The sequence below is a fragment of the Catharus ustulatus genome, chromosome 3 (assembly GCF_009819885.2).
Source record: "Catharus ustulatus isolate bCatUst1 chromosome 3, bCatUst1.pri.v2, whole genome shotgun sequence".
Lineage (NCBI taxonomy): Eukaryota > Metazoa > Chordata > Aves > Passeriformes > Turdidae > Catharus > Catharus ustulatus.
This window is the reverse complement of record NC_046223.1, coordinates 45,851,098-45,871,425: the sequence shown is the minus strand read 5'-3', so window position 1 is coordinate 45,871,425 and position 20,328 is coordinate 45,851,098. Positions and strand designations below refer to the sequence as shown.

At 41.7% G+C, this 20,328-nt stretch overlaps 1 protein-coding gene across 2 annotated transcripts in view; it reads right to left on the bottom strand.

Annotated features, from left to right (window-relative positions):
- The window catches only part of SLC35F3 (solute carrier family 35 member F3), a 166,860-nt gene that overhangs the window by 42,234 nt on the left and 104,298 nt on the right, over positions 1-20,328 (bottom strand). For both annotated transcript variants that reach the window (XM_033055944.1, XM_033055945.2), the window contains one exon: positions 7,960-8,284. In XM_033055944.1, the coding sequence (XP_032911835.1) occupies positions 7,960-8,284 (325 nt within the window). The remainder of the gene's footprint in view (positions 1-7,959; positions 8,285-20,328) is intronic.

Sequence of the window (20,328 nt, the reverse complement as noted above, 5' to 3'; positions counted from 1 at the left end):
TAACTAACCAGAGGCAGTGTTAATGAAATGCAGTTTAACTACTGACCAGAGAATGATCGTTCAGTGCTGCAAGACACAACATTTTTTTCCAAGCAAAAGCCATTACATAAATACATTGTTTCATAGCACATGTCCAGCCTGCAGGTAACAAGAACAATTCTCTTTCTAGTCCTTGTCTCAAGCACTGTTACCTCATAGGATGCAGATAATGTAATTATTTTGAAGCATCTGTTCAAGCCACAGCAGAGGAGACAAAAATAATGGAACAACAAGACAAAATTACAGGACATTACTTAATTCAATCATCCTTGGAATGATTTTGCAAACCAGGCTCAAGATTAAAGAATGCAGGTTTCTCCTGATCAGGCAGTAGCCAATTTTTATTCACAATTAGCACTTCACAGAAGTCCAAAAGCCCAGAAGAGGTGATTCTCAACAGATGAAGGCTCTTCAGATTAAGGGAAAGCTTTCACAGGACACATATATTAAGCTCTTTTCAGAACATCATGGTCTGGAAAAGAAATGTGAACTCCAAGTATAACCAGTGAGGGTAAATTAGAAAGGACTGGTGTCCTAAAGAAGGACCCATGATCATTTTCTCAAAAAAAACATGAGTTCTCAAAGACAGTGTTAGCTACCCGAATAGAAGGAGTTAGCATATTAATCAAGCAGAATTTTAGAAGAAATCTCTCAAAGGTATTTCCAGGAGGTTCAGAAAGGAGGTAAGCATATAAAGGCCACTTTGCATTCCTGAGCCCACCATGCAGGCTTACCATTGTGAGAGCTACCTCCAGAGAAGCTAGGACTGGGCCATTAATTTTGTGGCTTTCTGCCAGCCACACACATCAAGAGTCTGATGCAGGTACCAAGTTCCATATCATGCGTTTGAGGGAGAGAAAAACTATCACCTTCGCCATGGTCCAGGAGCAGTTTTTTAAGCTTTTCAATGGAAAATATTGAGAGGAGCAGTATCTCAGTTCTGGGTGCCTGAATCTGGGATGGTGGAGGGTGCCTGAATCTGGAGGGCTCCCACTAGCAGCCAGATCAACCATAGCCTTTTCTTTTTCTCCTCATCCTTTTCCTGCTGTTTACCTTACATGCCTCACATTTGTGTTTCTGCTGTAGGTATATCTCTCCCTGTGAATTCTGTGGGGAAACCAGACATTCAGCTCCCAAGCTGGCAGTGCTGGAATATGCAATGTGACACTGGGAAGCCAGCTGTGGAACATAATCCAACCCCTGATGCTGTCTTCAGAGAAGACTAATGTGAACAGGAGGCTACTCTAGAAAAACTCTGGAGCTGTTATTTTCTCAGGAACAGGCAGCCTGTAGAGCATATTTTTGAGAGCTGGCTGAGAAAATTTTGTTTCAGGAGGCATAAAGACCAAGAGACCACGACATTAGTCTTTAATCACCTAAGAACACAAGTCTCCCCAGAGAATCAGCTAAAACTACAACTCATTCAATCATCATACATGCACAGCTGTATTATGCCAAGGCAGCAGTGAGAAGCCACCTTCAGAACCCCTGTGGGGTGACAAGCACACCCATCCCACCTCCCATTGGGTCACACTTTCCTTTTCAAAAGGCAAGAAATAGCAGCTACTGTAGGTTTCATCAGGAAGTGGTAACTACCTGGCTTGAGAAACACAAGTCAATTACAGCATCACCCTGAGCTGAGCTAAGCCCAAATGGATGCTCCATGACCAAGCTCAATGCCATACGGACAGCAGGTTGGACACTGGACACATGCCCACCATCACTTCCACTGCCACAAACATCATGCTGGTCCAGCAAAAGGCTTCAATACTACTGCTACTTGCTGATGGCACAGCTTGCCCTTGTCTTCTGCTAGAACCTCTGGCAGAAAAGTGCATATTCACTGAAAACAGTCAGAGAAGTGGTCCATCAATAAATAACACAACACCAGCAGCATCTCAGACACCTGCAGGAGAGATAAAGATGACTACAAGTATCATAAACCTCTTGTAAAATGTCCACACCTTCTTTTAATTACAGTAATTTCATGATTATAAGCTGCACCTGATTATAAGCCGCACCTCCGGGTGTTGGCAACTGTCTTGGGTTACAATACAGAGTGTGATAAAAGGTATCTATTCTATCACCATCTGTTGAGGGTGGGGGCAGTGATCCTTATCTCTGCAGGAGATATTCTGCTAATGGGCCATCCATTGAAACCAGGCGGGGCATTGTTCTTTATCTTTTCACAACCCATCCTTCCTCCAGCGAGTCACTTTCTGCCAATGGCCCATTGAGTCCCACTGTGGGACTGATAAAATTACTTCATCCCATTGGAAGTTGCTCCAGCCAGGGGGAAGAGCCCAACATTTCTTACCAAGATAAAAACAGAGGTTTGGGACACTAAGGAAGCCCCTTTGTCCACTGGACTCCAGAGGAAAACTGGATTTCTCCACATCACCACTGGACCTCCGGAGGAAACCTGCACCTTCTACAGGAGCACTGCTCCAACTGAATCACATCTGTCACTGCAGGAGGATGTAGCCACCATTTAATGGGACTGCTACCAACACCCTGCCTGACGGGGTGTCAGGTTGTACTCTGACTTTGTCAGGGTTTGGAGTTTGTTTCTTTGTAGTACTGTATTTCTATTTTAATTTCCCTAGAAAAGAACTGTTATTCCTAATTCCCATATTTTTGCCTGAAAGCCCCTTGATTTCAAAATTACAATAATTTGGAGGGAGGGGGTTTACATTCTCCATTTCAAAGAGAAGCTCCTGCTTTTCTCAGCAGACACCTGTCCTCCAAACCAAAACAGCAACTTTTTGTTCTTTGTCCATATATAAGCCACACCAGATTATAAGCCGCACTGCCGGGTTCGGACCAAAATTTTAGTCAAAATGGTGCAGCTTATAATCATGAAGTTAATGTAATTGTTTTGATACCAAGCACAAAGGTGAGTCATGACAGACAACTGTAGAGATCAAACTGATCTCTTGCTATAGACATCAAACTGATTTAATCTGGAGTTACTCCTAACTCTGTGCCAAATTTGGGTAAGAATCAGATGCTCTATCTATTAATTTCAATGGTTTATTTTTTTCCTTGGTTGTTTTTTATTATTATTTGTATTTTCCCCAAGAAGCTAATGTGAACTTGAATTGTAAAGTGATTTTATTTTGAGGAGCACAATGTAAATAGGTATTATTTTAAGGTTAATGTTCTGAATTAGACAAATAGAGTTTATAAACTGAAGTTTTTTGAAAGAAAACATGCTTCATTGGGTGACATTTGCTAAAAACACTCACATTTGTCATGTCTTGATGCCTCCGCAGCTTATTTATGACTCTCTTAATGCTGTCTGCTCTGGTGGTGAAGCTCCCATCTAAGTAGCAATATAAATCAGCAGGATGCCAAAAGTTAACCACACTGCAACATTTTAATGCTCTGGGTAAGAGAGACTCATGAACACAAACCACTGAAAAATCGATAGTACAACAGCATCCAGTCATGCCAAATGGCTCTGACCTTCTTTCCCCTTAGAATTTCATTATGGCCAGGGGTTTGGTTACCAGTGGGGTTCTCTGTCTACTGCAGAAAAGGAGGGCAGTACCCACAGTGCAGTGAATTGCACTTCATGTGAGTCAGGATCAAACTAAAGGACTCAACTCCTTGCATTGCTGGGGATGATGGCTAGCATCTCATCTTTTCCATCATGGCAGAAAAATTCCTGTGAAACACATTTAGAAACTGGCCCACATTCTCCTGGACCTCAGGTGAAGCTATGGCACTGAAACTTCATGGCCCCTGAAGAACCAAATCTCAATTCTGAGCCCACAGACAATACAGATCAAAAGTGACTTTTGTAAAGTCAATATGTTGGTGTATCAGAGTAAGTGAGATCTACTATGCTTGTCCTCTACCCATTGTTGCACCAGTATTTTGATTCACTTTCAAAGACGCAACAATACTTCAGTGTTACCTATAAACTTTTCTTTATTTTCAAAGAAAAATCTTCAAATTCTGGAAGATTAGTGGCAGATAATTTGGGGGCAATATAGAGACAAAACTGAATCAGCGAAAAAGAACATTCTAAAACATATTCAAATGTGGTAGCAGATCAGTGCAGGTACTGCACTGGGATGATTCTTTCATTCACCCAACACATCAGGTGCATTGAAGGTTTCAGAAGAGATTTACTTCTAACTTCTGGTGTTTTCTTTAGTCCTAAAGCTTTATGAAATAAAAACTAAGATCTAAATTATAAATAAATAAAAAATCCTGCAAACCATTCTTGAAAGTCCTTTTCTTCTCAAAAAAGTCATTAGGTAAGACTACCCCGTCAAAATAAACAAGCTTTCTGAGGTATTTTTCTAAAATGTGGACAAACCCCTCTATTATTCCTCCCAGCTGGAACACAGAGGGTGTATTTTTAAAAAAGGCATGTTTTCTGCTAGAGATACACAAAGCTAAGCAATATCTTGCAGAGATTTTAATTTAATCTATCATGTAGCCAGGGATTTTTAAGTTCTAGTGCTTTTAATTTATGCTAACTCATAAATTAATAATGTAGGTATGATGGAGTATAGCTCATTGGATTAAATGTGTCATTTTATAAAGCAGTTTGGAAGCAAAAAGTACGAAGGACTTTTAAATGATGCATTAGGTGCACAAATCATTACGTGTGTTATTTCTGGACTGGACAATGGTTGAAATGAATGATAATTTAGTTACAGTAATTTTATTTTAAGCTAGTGAGCACTTGCACAATAAGTAGGAGAGTGATGCTGACCCTGACATGTTCTTCTGTGGCCTTCCAGACCTCTCCGTATCACTTCCATGCACACAGCCCTGTGCCACGACATCCTTGGTAGCAACCATGGGAGAAGTTCTCCCTGAGCAGTCCACACTTGGGCACAACCCTGGCAGCATTTGATGGAGTTGCACAGGGAGTATAGAACAGTTGGAAGTGAATGCATGAGTTCTGGTTTGCTACCAAGAGTGACTCTCTCCCCACGGTGTGGACACTCTGATGGTCTACTTCAGCTAAAGCAGCAAGTTCCTTACCATGCAATATGGTTCAATCCATAATAAGTCCTTAATCCACAATAAGTCCTTAATTCTTCACATTGTGGCCTAATACTCAAAATCTTATAAAGAAACTGAATAAATCTGCTCTTACGTTCAATGTGTTGCTACAAAATATGGTGGTAAATTTGCTACTATTATACATGCTATAAAAAGGGAAAAACCATCTGGTTTTCTGTCATAAACCAGCTAAAAACTGGTTTATATCCATCACAGGTATGTTCTTCTTTTGAGACTACAAAACATAAAAATTCATGTATTTACATCATAGCGTATATACTGGTACAATACAACAGGAGTTTAAAAACTGTAATAAACTGTATAATCTGTGCAGGAGGGACTACACATCTATTCACTGCTGCTACCTTTTATGATCCCACTTTGTGTATTTCTCCTGGTGGGTGCTGTGTTTTGCATGCCCTCTCATGTACAGGGAGTAACCCAAAGCACAGCTGCTGGCTCTGGTGCCGTCAGGAAGGGGTGGTGTGAAAGCACTGCCTGTGCCAAGTGGGGCTGAGCAGCCCAGTCCTGCTGAGGTGGGTGGGCAGGTGTCCTGGGAGAGCTTTTCTGCCAAAAAACCCAATAGGTACCTGTGGATTTCAGCAGCCTGTGTAGGTAAGATCTGAGAACCCCTTCTTTTCTACTTCCCTGCTAAGGTGACTTAGACATCATATTTCTACCTTCTCCCACTAACGCCTTTTAATCTATCTTGTTCCAAATTCCTGACAGAGAGCTCAGATAAGATGTAAAATATAGATGAAAGTGAAGGATGAAAGAAGTAGAAAGTGATTATGCCAGTTTCTTTACAGTACTAGGTCAGAATTGTTTTCTTTTAACTACCCTGATGTCTGTGAAATATTTCCCTAATGTGTTCAACCATGCCTGGACTCCAGGCTTTCCTGAAGACGGTGATGCTTCATATGGAGCTGCAAAGTCCCTGCGTATCTCTCTCTGTAGATTTGCACACACATATAACATGGAAAAAGGACTGCAATGACTGATGTGCATGTGACATCTCAGCTGTAATGGAGCAAGCAGATGAACAGTAAATCATTTCACAGTAACTCTCAGTGCAGCACCACCCAAAGGCCTCAGTGTAGATAGGGGACATGCTGAGGCAGCCACTATGTAAACACATGGTAAGGGAGAGTCCTCCCTCCTGCCTAAAGGACTGGCTCCTCCAAAAGAACAGAGAGTACAAGGAAATCAGAGGTCTGCAGTGACTTGCTCCAAACCACAGAACAAATCTGCAGCAAAACTGGGAGCTACAGCCACATCTCCAAATGCACGCATCTCTGACACTCAGAAAAACCTAAGTTAACCCTACCTATTCAGTCTGCTTGTCAGACACAAAAATGCATGCTCTTTATGAAGCCTGGGCAAGCCTACCGCTAATGATATCTCTCTGCATCCCAAACTGGCAGCAGGGCTCGCACCTGCTCTTCAATTCAGCCCTCATTTAATTAATGAAAGACATAAAACTACCAACTGTATCAATTTACTGCAGCAATGAGTACAATGCTCTGGGTTTTTAACCCCAGGGATCTGGCAAACCACAACTGCTCACCCCAGAATTCAGCAGTATTTAAAACATTATCTGAGAGCAGCTGGGAAGAAAAATACTTAAAACCAAAGAAACAAAAAGGTATTTGCTTTTAGGCTAGCATTTATTGCTGTTTTTAGACTAAGCTGGAGCTTTCTGTAACCTCCATACTCATCTCTGAAGCAACCACATTTGCCGTGAACAAATACAACCTGAAGACTGAAGTGCAGGAAACATGGCACTTATGAAAATGCCTTTAGAACTTCTGGATCCTGCTCCAGAACCTGCGGTGAATGGTCATATCCATTGTCTGCAACCCCCACATTATTTAAAAGATGAAGAAACCATAATGATGGCTAAGTAGTAAAATTTCTTAGTCATCTGAGGTAGACCATTTCCTGAGTAACCTGGTTTCTTAGATTTTTTTTCAGTAGTAAGTTTCCACCTTGCTGCTGCACAGCTGGGAGCTGAGAAATGTGTACTTCTTACTGTTTACTTTTCTGAGCTACTTCATTAAAAGTCTCTGAGCCCCACTGTGTAACAGAAGGAGAAAAGGTTGTTCACATCCTTCCACATATCAGGGAAGCACTCTGACATAGGACATCTTGATGGCTGAGTCATCCCATCTGTCCCAGACACCTCTCAGGCCAAAATGAGCACAGCAGAGCTGAGGGAGTGCTCAGTGAGAGACAGTCCTTCAAGCAGGCAGAGCATCCTCAGCCTCTCATGTAGGACGGGCACTCAGGGCTTTCCATGAGCGACTCAGGCTCTGTGGGTTTGGCTTGCTATAAAGACAAGGTGTGCTGAAGACAAAGTGCTGCCTTTGGTTATGACTGCGCTTCCTCCCGGAAATAAACATAACAGCTCAAGTTTAACTGGGATCAGAGCTTGGCCTTTGATGTCAAGGGCCTAGTGCCAGGAAAATACTGCAGTACTTTTTACTCAGCTATTCAAGGCTGTGCTCTAGTCCTCAGCCTGGAAAAGAAAAGCTTATTTAGTTTACTCAGTGACTGACACAAAAGTCTGCCATGGGTAAGGGAAAGAGATATTAACAAAAAAAATTATATTTGCGAAAACTCTGGATAAATAATTGCAGAAAATGCAGACTTTCATTACATGACTTGCATGTGTTGGAAATAAATCTGGATTTCTTATTGCTGGAGTGAAATTATATTAGAAATAATAATAGCACCTAACATAGGACACGCAATGAACTCAGACCATCCTTTAACAAAACTGGAGAGGAAAACAAACACAAGTTTGATGTAACTGATTGATTTGAACAAAATGTCTGCGAAATGTAGAGCAGCATGCAAGAGCCATGGCATTAAAAACAAAAGCTCCCCTACCTGTATCTTTGCTTTGGAGACTGCTTTTCAGCTGACTTAAAAACATGTCCAAGATAATACAAAGGAAAGAATAAAAAGTTCCAGTTTGTTGCAAACCACGTTAGAGTGAAGGGTGCATCGAATTTCTTAAAGGTCAGTTTTGCTAGCTGGGTTGAACCCGACCAGGAGGAGCAGACACCCAGGACCACGGCCACACCCCAGAAAATCTTCTTGAGTTGCGTCACAGAACATTTCCAGCAGCAGCGGTTCACCCTTGCGCTGCCTTCCGCCCCAGCTTGCATCTGTGCTTCAGCTGGGGCTGGAGACTCCCGGGAGCGCTCATCCCCTGCGGAGAAGAAAACACACGGCTTACCAAGGAAATCCATCCTGCATTTTAGTTTTCAAATCTTAGGCCCTTCTGAAGTCAAGTGGAGCTTTGCAAGCAAAGGAACCCACCAGATCTTGCCACAAAATGTCCTTTGTTTTTAGATCATTGCAAAGCCTCTGGTTGAACTGAGGCATAATTAGAATGCAAATAACAATTATCACCTCTAGATTTAGAAGCCAATGGAAGTGAAAATTACATGTTGCTTTGATGTACATAGAAAGGCTTAACACACTACCTAAAGTCATGCTGTTGGGATGTGTAAATGAATAAAAAATGTGGTATTGAGTTTGATAAAGCAGCAAAAGGAATTATAAAAGCACTTGAAATTGTTATTGTTTCAGAAAATGCAGAAATGGCCAGTTTATTGAATATGGTGTTTCTTAAAAGAGAAGGAGAGCAACATATTTAATCTTGAAGTTAAGCAAAATCACTGCAACATAAATAGCATAATTGATACTGAACTGGATCACCAGGCATTTCAGTGATCCCTGGAAAAACAGGTCTCCTGTGGCTGTAGCCAGATAGCAAAAGCTAGACCAACCCCCAGGCTGCACTGAAGTCCATCTCTGACTAGGCAATCCTAACTTTTTTTAGTTTGAGTCCTGCACAAACTGAGACTGGACTGGAGCTTTGTCCCATCATAACCAAACCTAACATGCTGCTGGAAATTTTTCACTTAAAAACCTTGCCCTTTCAATCCTCAAACACGAATTGTTATAGCCCTGCTATCCTACAGCTGTCAGTCAATAATATATTCGGCTTGTGCATGAGTGAGCAAAGAGAGGTTAGTTGGTTGAGTTTTCACAGAGATCAGACCTCAGCAGCAGGCCACTGCCTTTAGGGCTTTTTACCTGCCTTTCTTAAATTCACCCCATTCAACACCTGCTGAAGTTGTCAGTCACCCCCACACAACACTCAGCAGTGATTTCTCTAAGAGGCTGGCTGCAGTTTAGTTGGTCCATTCGCCTAAAGCAGGAAATAACAGCAGCTCATGTTGAAATCCAGAAATCTACAACTTCAAAACAGTCCAAAATTTACTGCATGCATCAAAAGGTGAAAACATGTAAGTAAAGCCAGAACAATGAGAGAATGTCTTATTACCAAACATTTATATATAGTCAAGACAGACTAAGAGAGGCCCACATAAAAAAAAAAATTTAAAAATCCTTCCTTATCCTGGTGTGAATTACGCAGATACGGAAAATCTCTTATTTCAAGCTAAGCTAAATTAGTATTTATATGACCTAATACATTATGAAAGAAAATGTTTCTTTCTATAAAAAAACCTATTTAGCCATTTCCCTACAGATAAGAAATGCATGATCTGAGCTAAAAGTACCATTAGTTTGCCTGGTAAAGCTGCATTTTACAACAAGAAGAATTGTGGGCTCTGTTTGATGGCCTGATACCTAAAAAGAATGTACAGCAGCAAAGATATAAACATCTAGCCTCTTTGTGTGGCTTTCAGAGAGATAAGGATGTTTTTGATCTCTCATCTTATTTCAGTTTTCAATAGAAGATTGTGTGTGTAGCCTCCCACATGACAAGAGCTGCACCTGGAAGGCAATGAATTGTCCAAAGTTAATGTGACCTGGTATTAAACACATAATGGAAAGGTTACAAACCACCTGCCAAATGTTTGAATTGACAACAGACTGCCTGCAAACACTCAGCTCATTCAAAATAGTTTTAAAGCATTTTCTTAGCAATACATTGCTTGCAACTAATGCCTCTTGTCTCGCTGCACAGACCAGAGTCAGGGTTCAGCTAACACCAAACAAGGATACACTCATTTCTTTTAACTTCACCATGTAATGGGCAGTTGCCAGCACCCTCTTTGCTGTCCACCACACAAGTCCTAGAATGGTTACCCAATTTTTCCTTCCCACTCAAGATTTTCTTCTGGGTGTTGTCACTGCAACACCAAACACTTCACACACCTTAAACTCCAGCATCCTTCTTCCCTTGGGCCACTGGGTTTCTGGGCACAGAAAAAACAGCCCACTACAGACACTGGGGTGGAGATCTTCCCCCCATGAAGGGCTGAAGCCACCTGCTCAGGTCCCCGTTGTACTGTGCACATTCACAAGAGCCAGCAGCTCATCTGGACAGCTTGCATGAATATCACTGCCTTCTACCCAGTTCCACAGCAATTGCTCCCTAAAGATGAATTTACTGATGTTTCCTCTGCTATGTAGGCAAAATTACTTGTCCAGGTATATTTAATTTTGTGTTAAACACACCAACAGAAATATCTGCTTTCAGCAATAGACAATACTGCATGTACAACTTCTAAAATGAATTTGCACCTGAAAGGTTAACTTTCTAGGTCCATTCTTTTGGTGCATTTACAGACTGGAGGGACTAAAAACTTATCCGAGGCACAATGACGATGGGGTAAAAATCACGGATGATGATTAACAGTTTCAAGCCGAGACGTGTCAGTGTCTGTAGTATCTGTCAGTGAAACTTTATTGTATCCTCATGATTGCTTGTGCTGATGGAGAGCTAGATGCCAAATGGGCACACACTTTTCCAGTGAATGCACCACTGACCTGGAGGATACTTGTGACATAACCCGTCCCCAAAACCAGATTTTTTTCAGAGAGGGTGGACCCTACATATGATATACACTCATGTGGTCTCATCCTCTCGTTTACTGTGGAGGGCACTTGCCTGCCAGCTGGAAAACACAAAATCCAGGGCTTTAGTTTGCCTCGTCTAGTCCCTGTTCTCTGCTGGGGACATTTTCCTCACCCAAATCACAAGTGCACTGATAGGGTGACACTAAACCCCCACATGACTGAAAAGCTTATCTCCCCCTAACACTGCACAAGAGCCAGCTGGCAACAGAATGCACATGAATTTAACGATGGCAAAATGTCTTTTTAGAATCGATGAGGCAGGACATTGAGGAATTTTAGTTCTGCAGAGTTTTAATGCGTTTGTTCCATTGCTTCCTGCAGCAAACTGCCCTATATGCTACTGTACCCCCCAAAAGAGCAAATTAAGATACTGAGGTAGAGGAAAAATGCCTATCTTGCTTTTACTAATTTTGGTTTTTCATTGTCCCTTTTGCTCATGCATTTTCCTTTTTCATAATTCTCAAGTGGAACTATTCCTCCTCCCTTTCAGTCCAACCTCTCTCCTATGGCATTCAGAAATGAAGGAAATTATCTCCAAAGCTACTGCCAATGCCATTAGCCTCAGAAAATAGCTGTGTTTCTTCTATTATGGCTCAGACCCCCTCAGGTGACTTTGGATACTTGTAGCAAGGGCATCTATACCCAAGCTATTTACTCCACAGACCCAGCTACAGGCCATGAAGCAAAAGAGGTATGGGAAAGCACTATACCTTTAATCCCTTAAAGCTGACAATGTTAAACAGGCAGTCCAGGCCTCTTCCGAAGACTGTACAAGACTCTTAAGACTCCTGTGCACAGCTAGACACCTATAGGCTTACTGTAGGACCACACTGTATCTAAATGTGTGTATTAAAAATATGATACTGATAAAAACCAAGGGTAGCATTCATCTTCTTAGTTTGAGACATCTGCCATGCCGACTTGTGTATCTGAGACAGTGATTTACACTTTCTGCATAGTTAGTAGACAGAAAAAAGACATTTCCATAGCACGATCTATCTCCTCCTAAAGTAGATGATTAAAACGAGCCAGATGAATCACTCCCTCTCAGTGCTGGTTTCTCTCCACCAGCTCTAAACAGTCTGGGGCGACAAGCTGGAAGTAGGTGTCTCTGGTGTGGGTGTCTGGAGCTGGGTGAGATGAGTCCCACCTCTCCACCACTGCTGTCAGCAACAGAGGGCAAAGCCACCACAAACAGCGCTGGTGGACTCAGAGCAGTGCGGTGCCACATGAACATATTTAGCTGTCATCAATGACCTGCTTTAGCTGCTGTCAGCTAGTCAGCAACTCAGGGAAGAAAGCATTACACAAGTGCTGGGTGCCCTTTCCAACCCTTCAGAGGGAGAAAGTGACCCTCACAGATGAAGGTCCTGCCTATTAGGGACCAAAACATGTACCTAATGATAATGCACAACCCTTCCAGGTTCCCCAGGCTAGGAATGTACTTCCAAGTAAGCATATCCTTAAACAATTCTTTGAATCAGGCTTCTGGAAAAAAAAAGTTCTGATATAAAGAACAACCCTCACAAGTCTCTCTGACAATTATAAATGAGACATCCTGAAGGTATTTCCATTTTGCTGCTCTGTCAAATGTTTTGTAACTACTTGAGCATTGCGCAGAACAAGTTTGTAAAGCTTGCAAAAATACACGCTTATCATAAAGAGGGGAGATGGAGCTGAGGGAAGTCCTGTAAGACAGTGCCTGATTCTCAGCGTGGTTAGAGCTCTAGAAACCTGTGACATGCAGGGGGATCAGGGCCAGACACTACCCAAGGCATATTCTCACATCCTTGAATGCTGTGTGACTTCTTCACTCAGTATCTACTACATGGAGAGATCAGTGGGAGACAATTAGTTCCAGCATACCTGAGAACACACACGATGGCTTCTGATGGTGGTCTTCTGGATACTCAGTATTATTTGCCCCAGTAGCAGACTCAAAAACTCATCAAATTTTGTTTTCATCCCATTCCTGCCTACCACAGTTTTTACCCTGTTCCTACCATGCTAACCATGCATTTATTTGAACTAAACTGTTAAAAACCAGCTGAGGCATCATCCTGTGAAGAGAAGATGAAATACCAAATTCATTAAATGATTTACATCTCTAATTACCACTGTAGTTGTCTATACCTGAAATGTTGATATTTGTTCGGATCCATTGCCCAGACATTTTCTTCACAGTCAGTCAGGTTAAAGAGTGAGGTCTCGAGGACTCACTGCTTGCCTGGCAGACCTACCAGTACCTAGTCCAGCTTTCATGTGCCATTGTCAATGGTGGCACCTCCTTTCACAAGCCATCTTGCTGTCTGGTTTTGACAAACTGTTAATATTTCATTTCAGAAGCCAATAATCTCCATGTGTCAACCTTCCTGCATGGTTGTAATGAGAGCATGCACAGACCAACTTCTGCATCAAGGGACATTCCCTCATTTTCCAAATTAGCTCTAGTTTTGCCAAAGCTGCTTGTAGCAACTGTAACTTCCTCACAATCCCAGCAGAGCTCATCAGATGCCAAAGAATCTGTTCCTGGACATGCCAAAGGACCATGACTCCTAACACCCATATGCCTCTCTTACACCCAGACTCTCAAGATTCAGAGACACATTTGAGAGTTTCCATCTCTCATTTTAGGAGTCATGTCCAAGAAATATTTCCATTCTGTATTTGAAGCTGTTGCTGGAACAAGGCTAGGGCCTCACTTTTTCTCCTCTGGGCAAATCACCTCCTGAATTTATGCTTTCCTAAAAAGTAAGGATATTATCTAGTATGAGCCAACCAGTTTTGCTGTTGTCTGGGTTCCCCTGGCCTTGGAGGGCCTATGGACACTCTCTTTGGCAGATGGATTTCCTGCTCCTAGGAGTGGAAGGCTGCTCTCTGCACTGAGCTACTGCAGAGGGGCACACACTTCACCTCCAGTTTCTGAAGAAAGGTTTCAGCCACTTACCTGCCAACTCAGCTTTGAAACAGAGTGCTAAGTGCTAAAGAGAGTGAACAATAGTTAGGATGGACATCTTAGAGGCATAAAGGACAGCATTAAGTACTGGGCAGACCAGATGATTCATCCTGCAGCCTCACCAGTGCTCTGACAGCGGTCACCAGGCACACCGATAAAGGAGATGCAGCTACCCTTTCCAGGTTTTGAAGAGGCGCCTGATAAAATCGCATTCCAAAGAGTCTTACAGAAAATAGCCAGACAGAGAAAGTGCTGGAATGGATAAAAGGCTCAGTACAGGATAGGAAACCATTGAGGAGTAAACACAGCAACGGGGGAAGCAGCCAAAGCTCTGCAGAGGTTTGCTATAGGAGCTGCACATTAACCACAGTTACCTCACCAAGGGAGTGAGCCACAAGGTGACAAAGTTTCCTAATGATGTGAAGTTAGGCAGGTCAGCAAGGGCAGTGGCCAGCTGCAGGGGAGGACAGACTATGTGACTGGGTCATACATTGGCAGATGGAGAAGTGTGCTGATAAAGAGGTGCAGGTGGGAGTGAGTAAACCCACATGCTGCATGGTCAGTGACAGGCTCTGGCCACAAGGGATTATGAGCTCTTCACAGGATGCTCCGTAGAAAAGGGCCACTCAGTGTTCAAGAACAGCGAAAAAAAGCAAAACAGCTGCCAAAAATTACTAGGAACAAAGCAGAAAAAAAAATTTTCTACATCTGGGGAAGCTGCAGCTGTCAGCACACCCACACTGTGAGATATGAATGGCTAGAAAATACATGTTCCTGTTCAATTCCACCAAGCTGGAGGCAGGACCTGATTGACTTTTGGTCAGGCCCATGTGGAAGCTGTGTGTGATTTTTGAGGAAGCTGCTCCTGGGTTCCTACAGGAAAGCTGTGAGTCCCTGTGGGTGGCTGGTGGGTGGTACTGTAACACAGCTTGGAATGACTGAGGTTGCTCACAGTTCCCCAGTTTTCCAACCATGGTCAGGGCTGAAGGTCTAAAAGATCTATTTTTAATTGAATATCAATTAATGTATCACAATGTAAAAATGACAGACCCTTACAAAACCTTATTAAATCAGTTTCTAAATTAGAATATTTGGTCAATGAAGTATTGCACAAATGGATTTTTAGATGCTATTTGAGAAAAGTTTATAGTGCTTTCTTTAAATACTTTGCTCTTACAGCATGAGATAAAAATAATCTTACTTAATTTGATCATGAAATAGCACTACTAAATTAAGAATAAACTAATATGGAAAATAGTTTTAAAGTCCACAATAGAATTATGTTAAAGAACACAACCAGGGTAATAACCTATTAGGTGAAAAGGTCTGAATTTGCTTGAGACTACAGAATAAGGTATGTAGGTATATGAACATAGCGAAAATTGCATGAACAAAAACTCAAACCAAAAAAAAGCATTCTGAGTTCAGACCTTCTTCTGCTATTGAAATTCATAATATAAATTAACTAATTATTAAAGTGTTACAATAATCTATGCAGGCTATTCAAACTTGTATGATCCTCTCACCTTAATTTCAGCAGGGTAGAAAATAGGGCTTTTGGTTCATTGGCAATCAAGGCGATTTTCATCCATGGAAATCTGTCCCATATTACTGATATCACCAGATCATCCATACAGCTTGATTTGTATCAAATAGGCCTAAGTTTCTTGTAGCAGGTACTCTCATACCCTAAAGTACTATTCACAGATATAGTGGGTTTTATCACTGATGGTTAATATATATTAATTTCTGTTTTACCCTGTGCTAAATATTATATCTAAACTCACTAAGAGCTGGAATTAAATAGTCTCCACATATTTTTGAAGATATGCCAAATTCTCCTCCCTAGCATACATATGCCTTTCTGCCTCTATCAAATGTGCTTGCAAGGCTTTCTGCAAAATACATATTCTAATTCCTGTTAGTGATATATAGAAAGAACTGAAAAGTTATCAACTTCATGCTGCAGCAATTTGGACTTTAATACATTTTACTCATCTTCAGAGGCAACTGCCTTGAAATTCCATTAAAAGTGCTGCATTCGAATGGGCCTCATTACGACATTCTACTTTGAATTTTATGAGGTGAGGAGTTCCCCTAAATACTGTCCTTCTTACTATTAATCAGACTTCATGACCAGAGTCCAAAGTGAAAATGGAAGATACTGGGTGCTTTTCACATTAGCAGCATTGTGGGACTGGAAAGTAACCACACACAGGAAGTAACTCTGATTATAAGTTACATGTTCTTGATATTATTCTGCATTCCGTTATTAAATAAAAATTGGACTGAATCTTACAGTGAATTACCTGGCAAGGTCACTGGGAGTTTCACCACTTACTTTGAGGAGTTATGGAAGCAGAACTTCTATTAGGGAAAAAAAACCCAAAAAACCCAGATATAAGCAAAACTGTATTCTGGGTGAATTTCAATCAGTCTGTTCAGATTTCAGACTGAGTAAAGGGTTGAGAGATGGTAAAGAGCAGGCTGGATTCTCTGCAGGAATCTACTGTAATAATTATCCAGGCATTCTAGTGCTACATATCTTTCTCGAGTAACAGTTTTATCTCCAAGGGAATTCAATTACTTATATTCTAATATAAAGAGCACATTTATATCAGTTCATACATACAGGGAGATAACTGTGATAACTGTGAAGGCTCTGCTGACTGCACTTTATCAAAAACAAGACAATGTTCTTTCACTCTTAAGGAGCTTTCAAACACTTGGAGCTTCCTGGCTTTCAAGTAAGCACAGTTTTAGACAGAAGACTGCTGTAGTCCATTGGTTTTTCCATAGTGAATTGCAACTCCACCTGATTTTTCTCCTGGAAGTTAAAGGCTTAATCTGCTACTGAACCTCAAAAACAATGTTTTTCTTAGGTCTTAAGTTCAGATCAAGATAGTTGGAGCACCTGTTCGCCGTCAACCAAGAACTAGATACTGGTGTGGACTTGACAAGGACTTGAGCTGGCTCCCAGTGGTTAGAGTAATGCACGTATATACACAGAAGTCCCCAATGATTTACTCAATGATCTCCTGGAAGGAAGAAGAGATGCCTCCTCACCTCTCAGCAGCAAACTCATCAAAATCTGCATCTCCTTTAAAAAATACAGGTTTGGCTAGGCCCATGTGGGCACTGAGGTACTCAGTATAACTCCAAGCAAAAATACATTACATGTAAAAATTCTAGTTTCTATTTTCTCTCTGATACTTGCCTCATCCTCTTTGCAGTGAGAAAGGCTTTGCAACCCACTATTCCTCACTTGTTTCAGTCAGCTACAGAAGACAGACTCATGCCTTTTTCAGTCACAAATAAAATATTACCCTTACTGAGAGTTGTGCTAGGGAATTTGAGGTGATTGTGGAAAAGGCATTTCAAGCTCTTACCTCCTCACTTCTGTACTCTCCATGACTGAATGACAAGGCTTACGGGGTTCTCACTTGTTTGGGTTTTTTCAGCTGAGGAGGCTTGGGGTCAGAAGTAGAGATACTGAACAAAATATATACCTAATACTTCCAGAAGAGTCAACATATAACTTTTGCATAAACAGAAGGTGCTTGATCTTGTGTCAAAATTCATGCCTTGAACAGGGCTCACAAAATTTCCAGGCGGGGCACCCCTACATTATGTCCAGATACAAAGGATCCACATGTTTGGAACCAGGCAGCTAACAAGGGAAATCGGGTACCTGATTTCTCCAATCGTTGGTGGGCAGCTCTGCCTAGAAGCAAGCCAGCTCTGCACTGCTAAAAACACCTTGTTTCCTGTTGCCTTTGATCTTATGCCGCAGTGGCTGTCAGCAAAGCTCAGTGAAGACTACAAAGTAAACCTACTCTTTCATTGGCCAAATTCCTGCTTCCGCAGGATGCTATGCAGGTCTGCAGTGGCATCTCACAGTTTATAATTAACAAAGATTAACTGGGCTGTGGACTAAAGGTTGGCAGTGGTGCTCCAGCCAAGCGGAGAGAGCTGCTTACTACATAAGTGAATGTGCTGTACTGAGTATAATGTGCTAGGAAAGCAACAACATAAATAATCCTATATATATGAGCCCTGTTGCTGGGAAATTGCTGGGGAATACATATTGAGCTAACTTAGACTCTTACGTTGAACTAGGAGTCTTTTTGGAACTCTGGCTTTTACACTGAATTCTACTGTTCATGATCGTCAGCCATCAGGAAAGAAGGACAAAATTTCTCTTACAAGATTTATAAAATTAAAGTACAGGAGATAGTGAATAATGCATTCTGGTGACTTCATGTTTATTTTTTACTGGTTCTTGTTCCATCTTCTCATGGGAGAAGTCTATAATTAAATAGGTGGATTAGTAATCTGCTTATTTTTTGAAAGCAAATGCCTAAATTGATTCAAGATGACTACAAAATGCACCTTACTTTTTTTAAGGATAAGCGGGTGAAAGGTGATGGTCTGTGATCTGTGTAAGGAGTGAGAAGATGATGCAATGGATGCCATCTTTTTTATGTTCTATCATTGTAAATGAAACTACTGTCTGTCCATTTTGTGTATGTACTGTCTCATTTCAGCCACTAAAATAAGGAAGCTTAGATCAATCTTTAATATCTTCTCTTTCTGCTTTGTGATGCATTAAAACTCCTGCTCTGGCAATAGTTTAGTAACGTCAAAATGGTCTTACTTAATTTTTGTATCATTTGAGGAGGGGACACAGTGCAGAAATAATGAGTCACCTCCAAATCTATAACTCATGATTTTGCACAGGTAAGATGGTAGATAGCAACCAGAGGGACTTGATAAGCTAGAGGGACTCCCCAGTGAGCAAGCTAGCACAGCTAAGAGCATCTCATTTTGAGGCTGTTTAAAGCCTAAGAAAGCATGGTGCCATTTGGGAAGTGAGCCAGGTGTTATGCAACAAGAAACTCCTCACGCCTTTGGAACAAGATCTTGGCTATCTGCTCAAATATGCTGTTGTGCTAACTGAAAATATTGCAAGGAATACAAAAATTGAGCAAAAGCTGCCTTGGGCCAAAGCCAGAGCGTAATTACTGTCCATGTGTACTTAACACTCAGTACCCAGAGAAGAGGGTACTGCCTGTCAGCTGAGTAAGTGACATTATCTTTATCCTGCAGTAATGGGGTGCATGCTGGTAGGTCCAAAGGAGAAACAGACACACAGCAAACCTAAACCATCATTCATGTGAACGTGTCATCATCACTTTCACCAGTTCCAGTCAGGAGAGGGAGAAAACTGCTACCATAGCTAAGGAGCAAGAACCAGGTGGGTTAAAGCTCTCTGACTGCTCATGCTGAACACCTTCCCCTGTGCAGAGAGGCAGCCTGAACAAAACCGAACACTTTGAAAGTATAGTTCTCCATGCAGAAGCCAATGCAAATGCCTTGCCAGGGGTGCTACAGTGGGGAAGCACACCCAAACCCACAGCCCCGGCTGAGCCACCAAACACCAGCCTCTCCTGCTCACCAGCTGCTTCTGTTTTCTAGGATGCCTGAGCACTGCATAGGTCTTTCATGGGTAAAAGACCAAATCTTGCTTCTGCAGTTGTGAAGTCCTGGGTGAGATGTTCACAAAGCCTGCCCTAGTGCTCAGTCATACGAACATTGCCCGACTACCAAAACCTTCGGATGTCACCAGGAGAACATTGCTAATAGTTACACAGTATTTATTCAGCATTTGAGCTTATTTCTCAAAAAGGAAGATTTAGTCACTGATTTTAATAAATGAAGGCTTCTCTGACCCCTGTTGCATCCATTCACAACCCTCCCACGGCCACAAAGATATGTGTGGGAAGTTTGGGGGTCCATTCCTATCTGCTGTAGGTTTTTTCTTGCCTGCTCTGTGAAAAGATGTGCTGCTTGTTTTTGGGCAAGTTGCTTCATTCTGCAGTTTCTCAGCTGCTCCATCTGCAAAATGAGTATAATAAGAATCTCCTCTCTTAAAGAAGCCGACTGCTACTCATGGAAGTTTTTGCTGTGCTTGGGGTCTTTAGTTTGTGCTTGCTAAAGAAGTGAAAAAGATTTATTATTAACATGATTATAGTGTTGATATGCTTGTGATGAATTCTGTGCAGGCGTGCAAATATACTAAAGGCCAAATTTATTTCTCATTCGTACTTATACAAATTCCCTGCAACTCCAGTAATGCAGGCAAGGTTACTCCAGATGAACATGTGGCAGCATCTGGTTCCATGGCAACTCAATTTAGATGTTTATGTGCAATAATTGATAGCAGAGAGGTGTCATTTGCCTTATAAGAAACTTGAAATATCACCAGTCACTCATTCCTGACAGAACAGTGCAGAGGAAATGTGCTATAGGGGAGGCTGCAATAGCATTTCCTTGGTGCTGAAAGCCTGGGAATAAGTAGATCCTAGTAGGGGCTAATTAAGTGGAGGATGTGTTTTCTC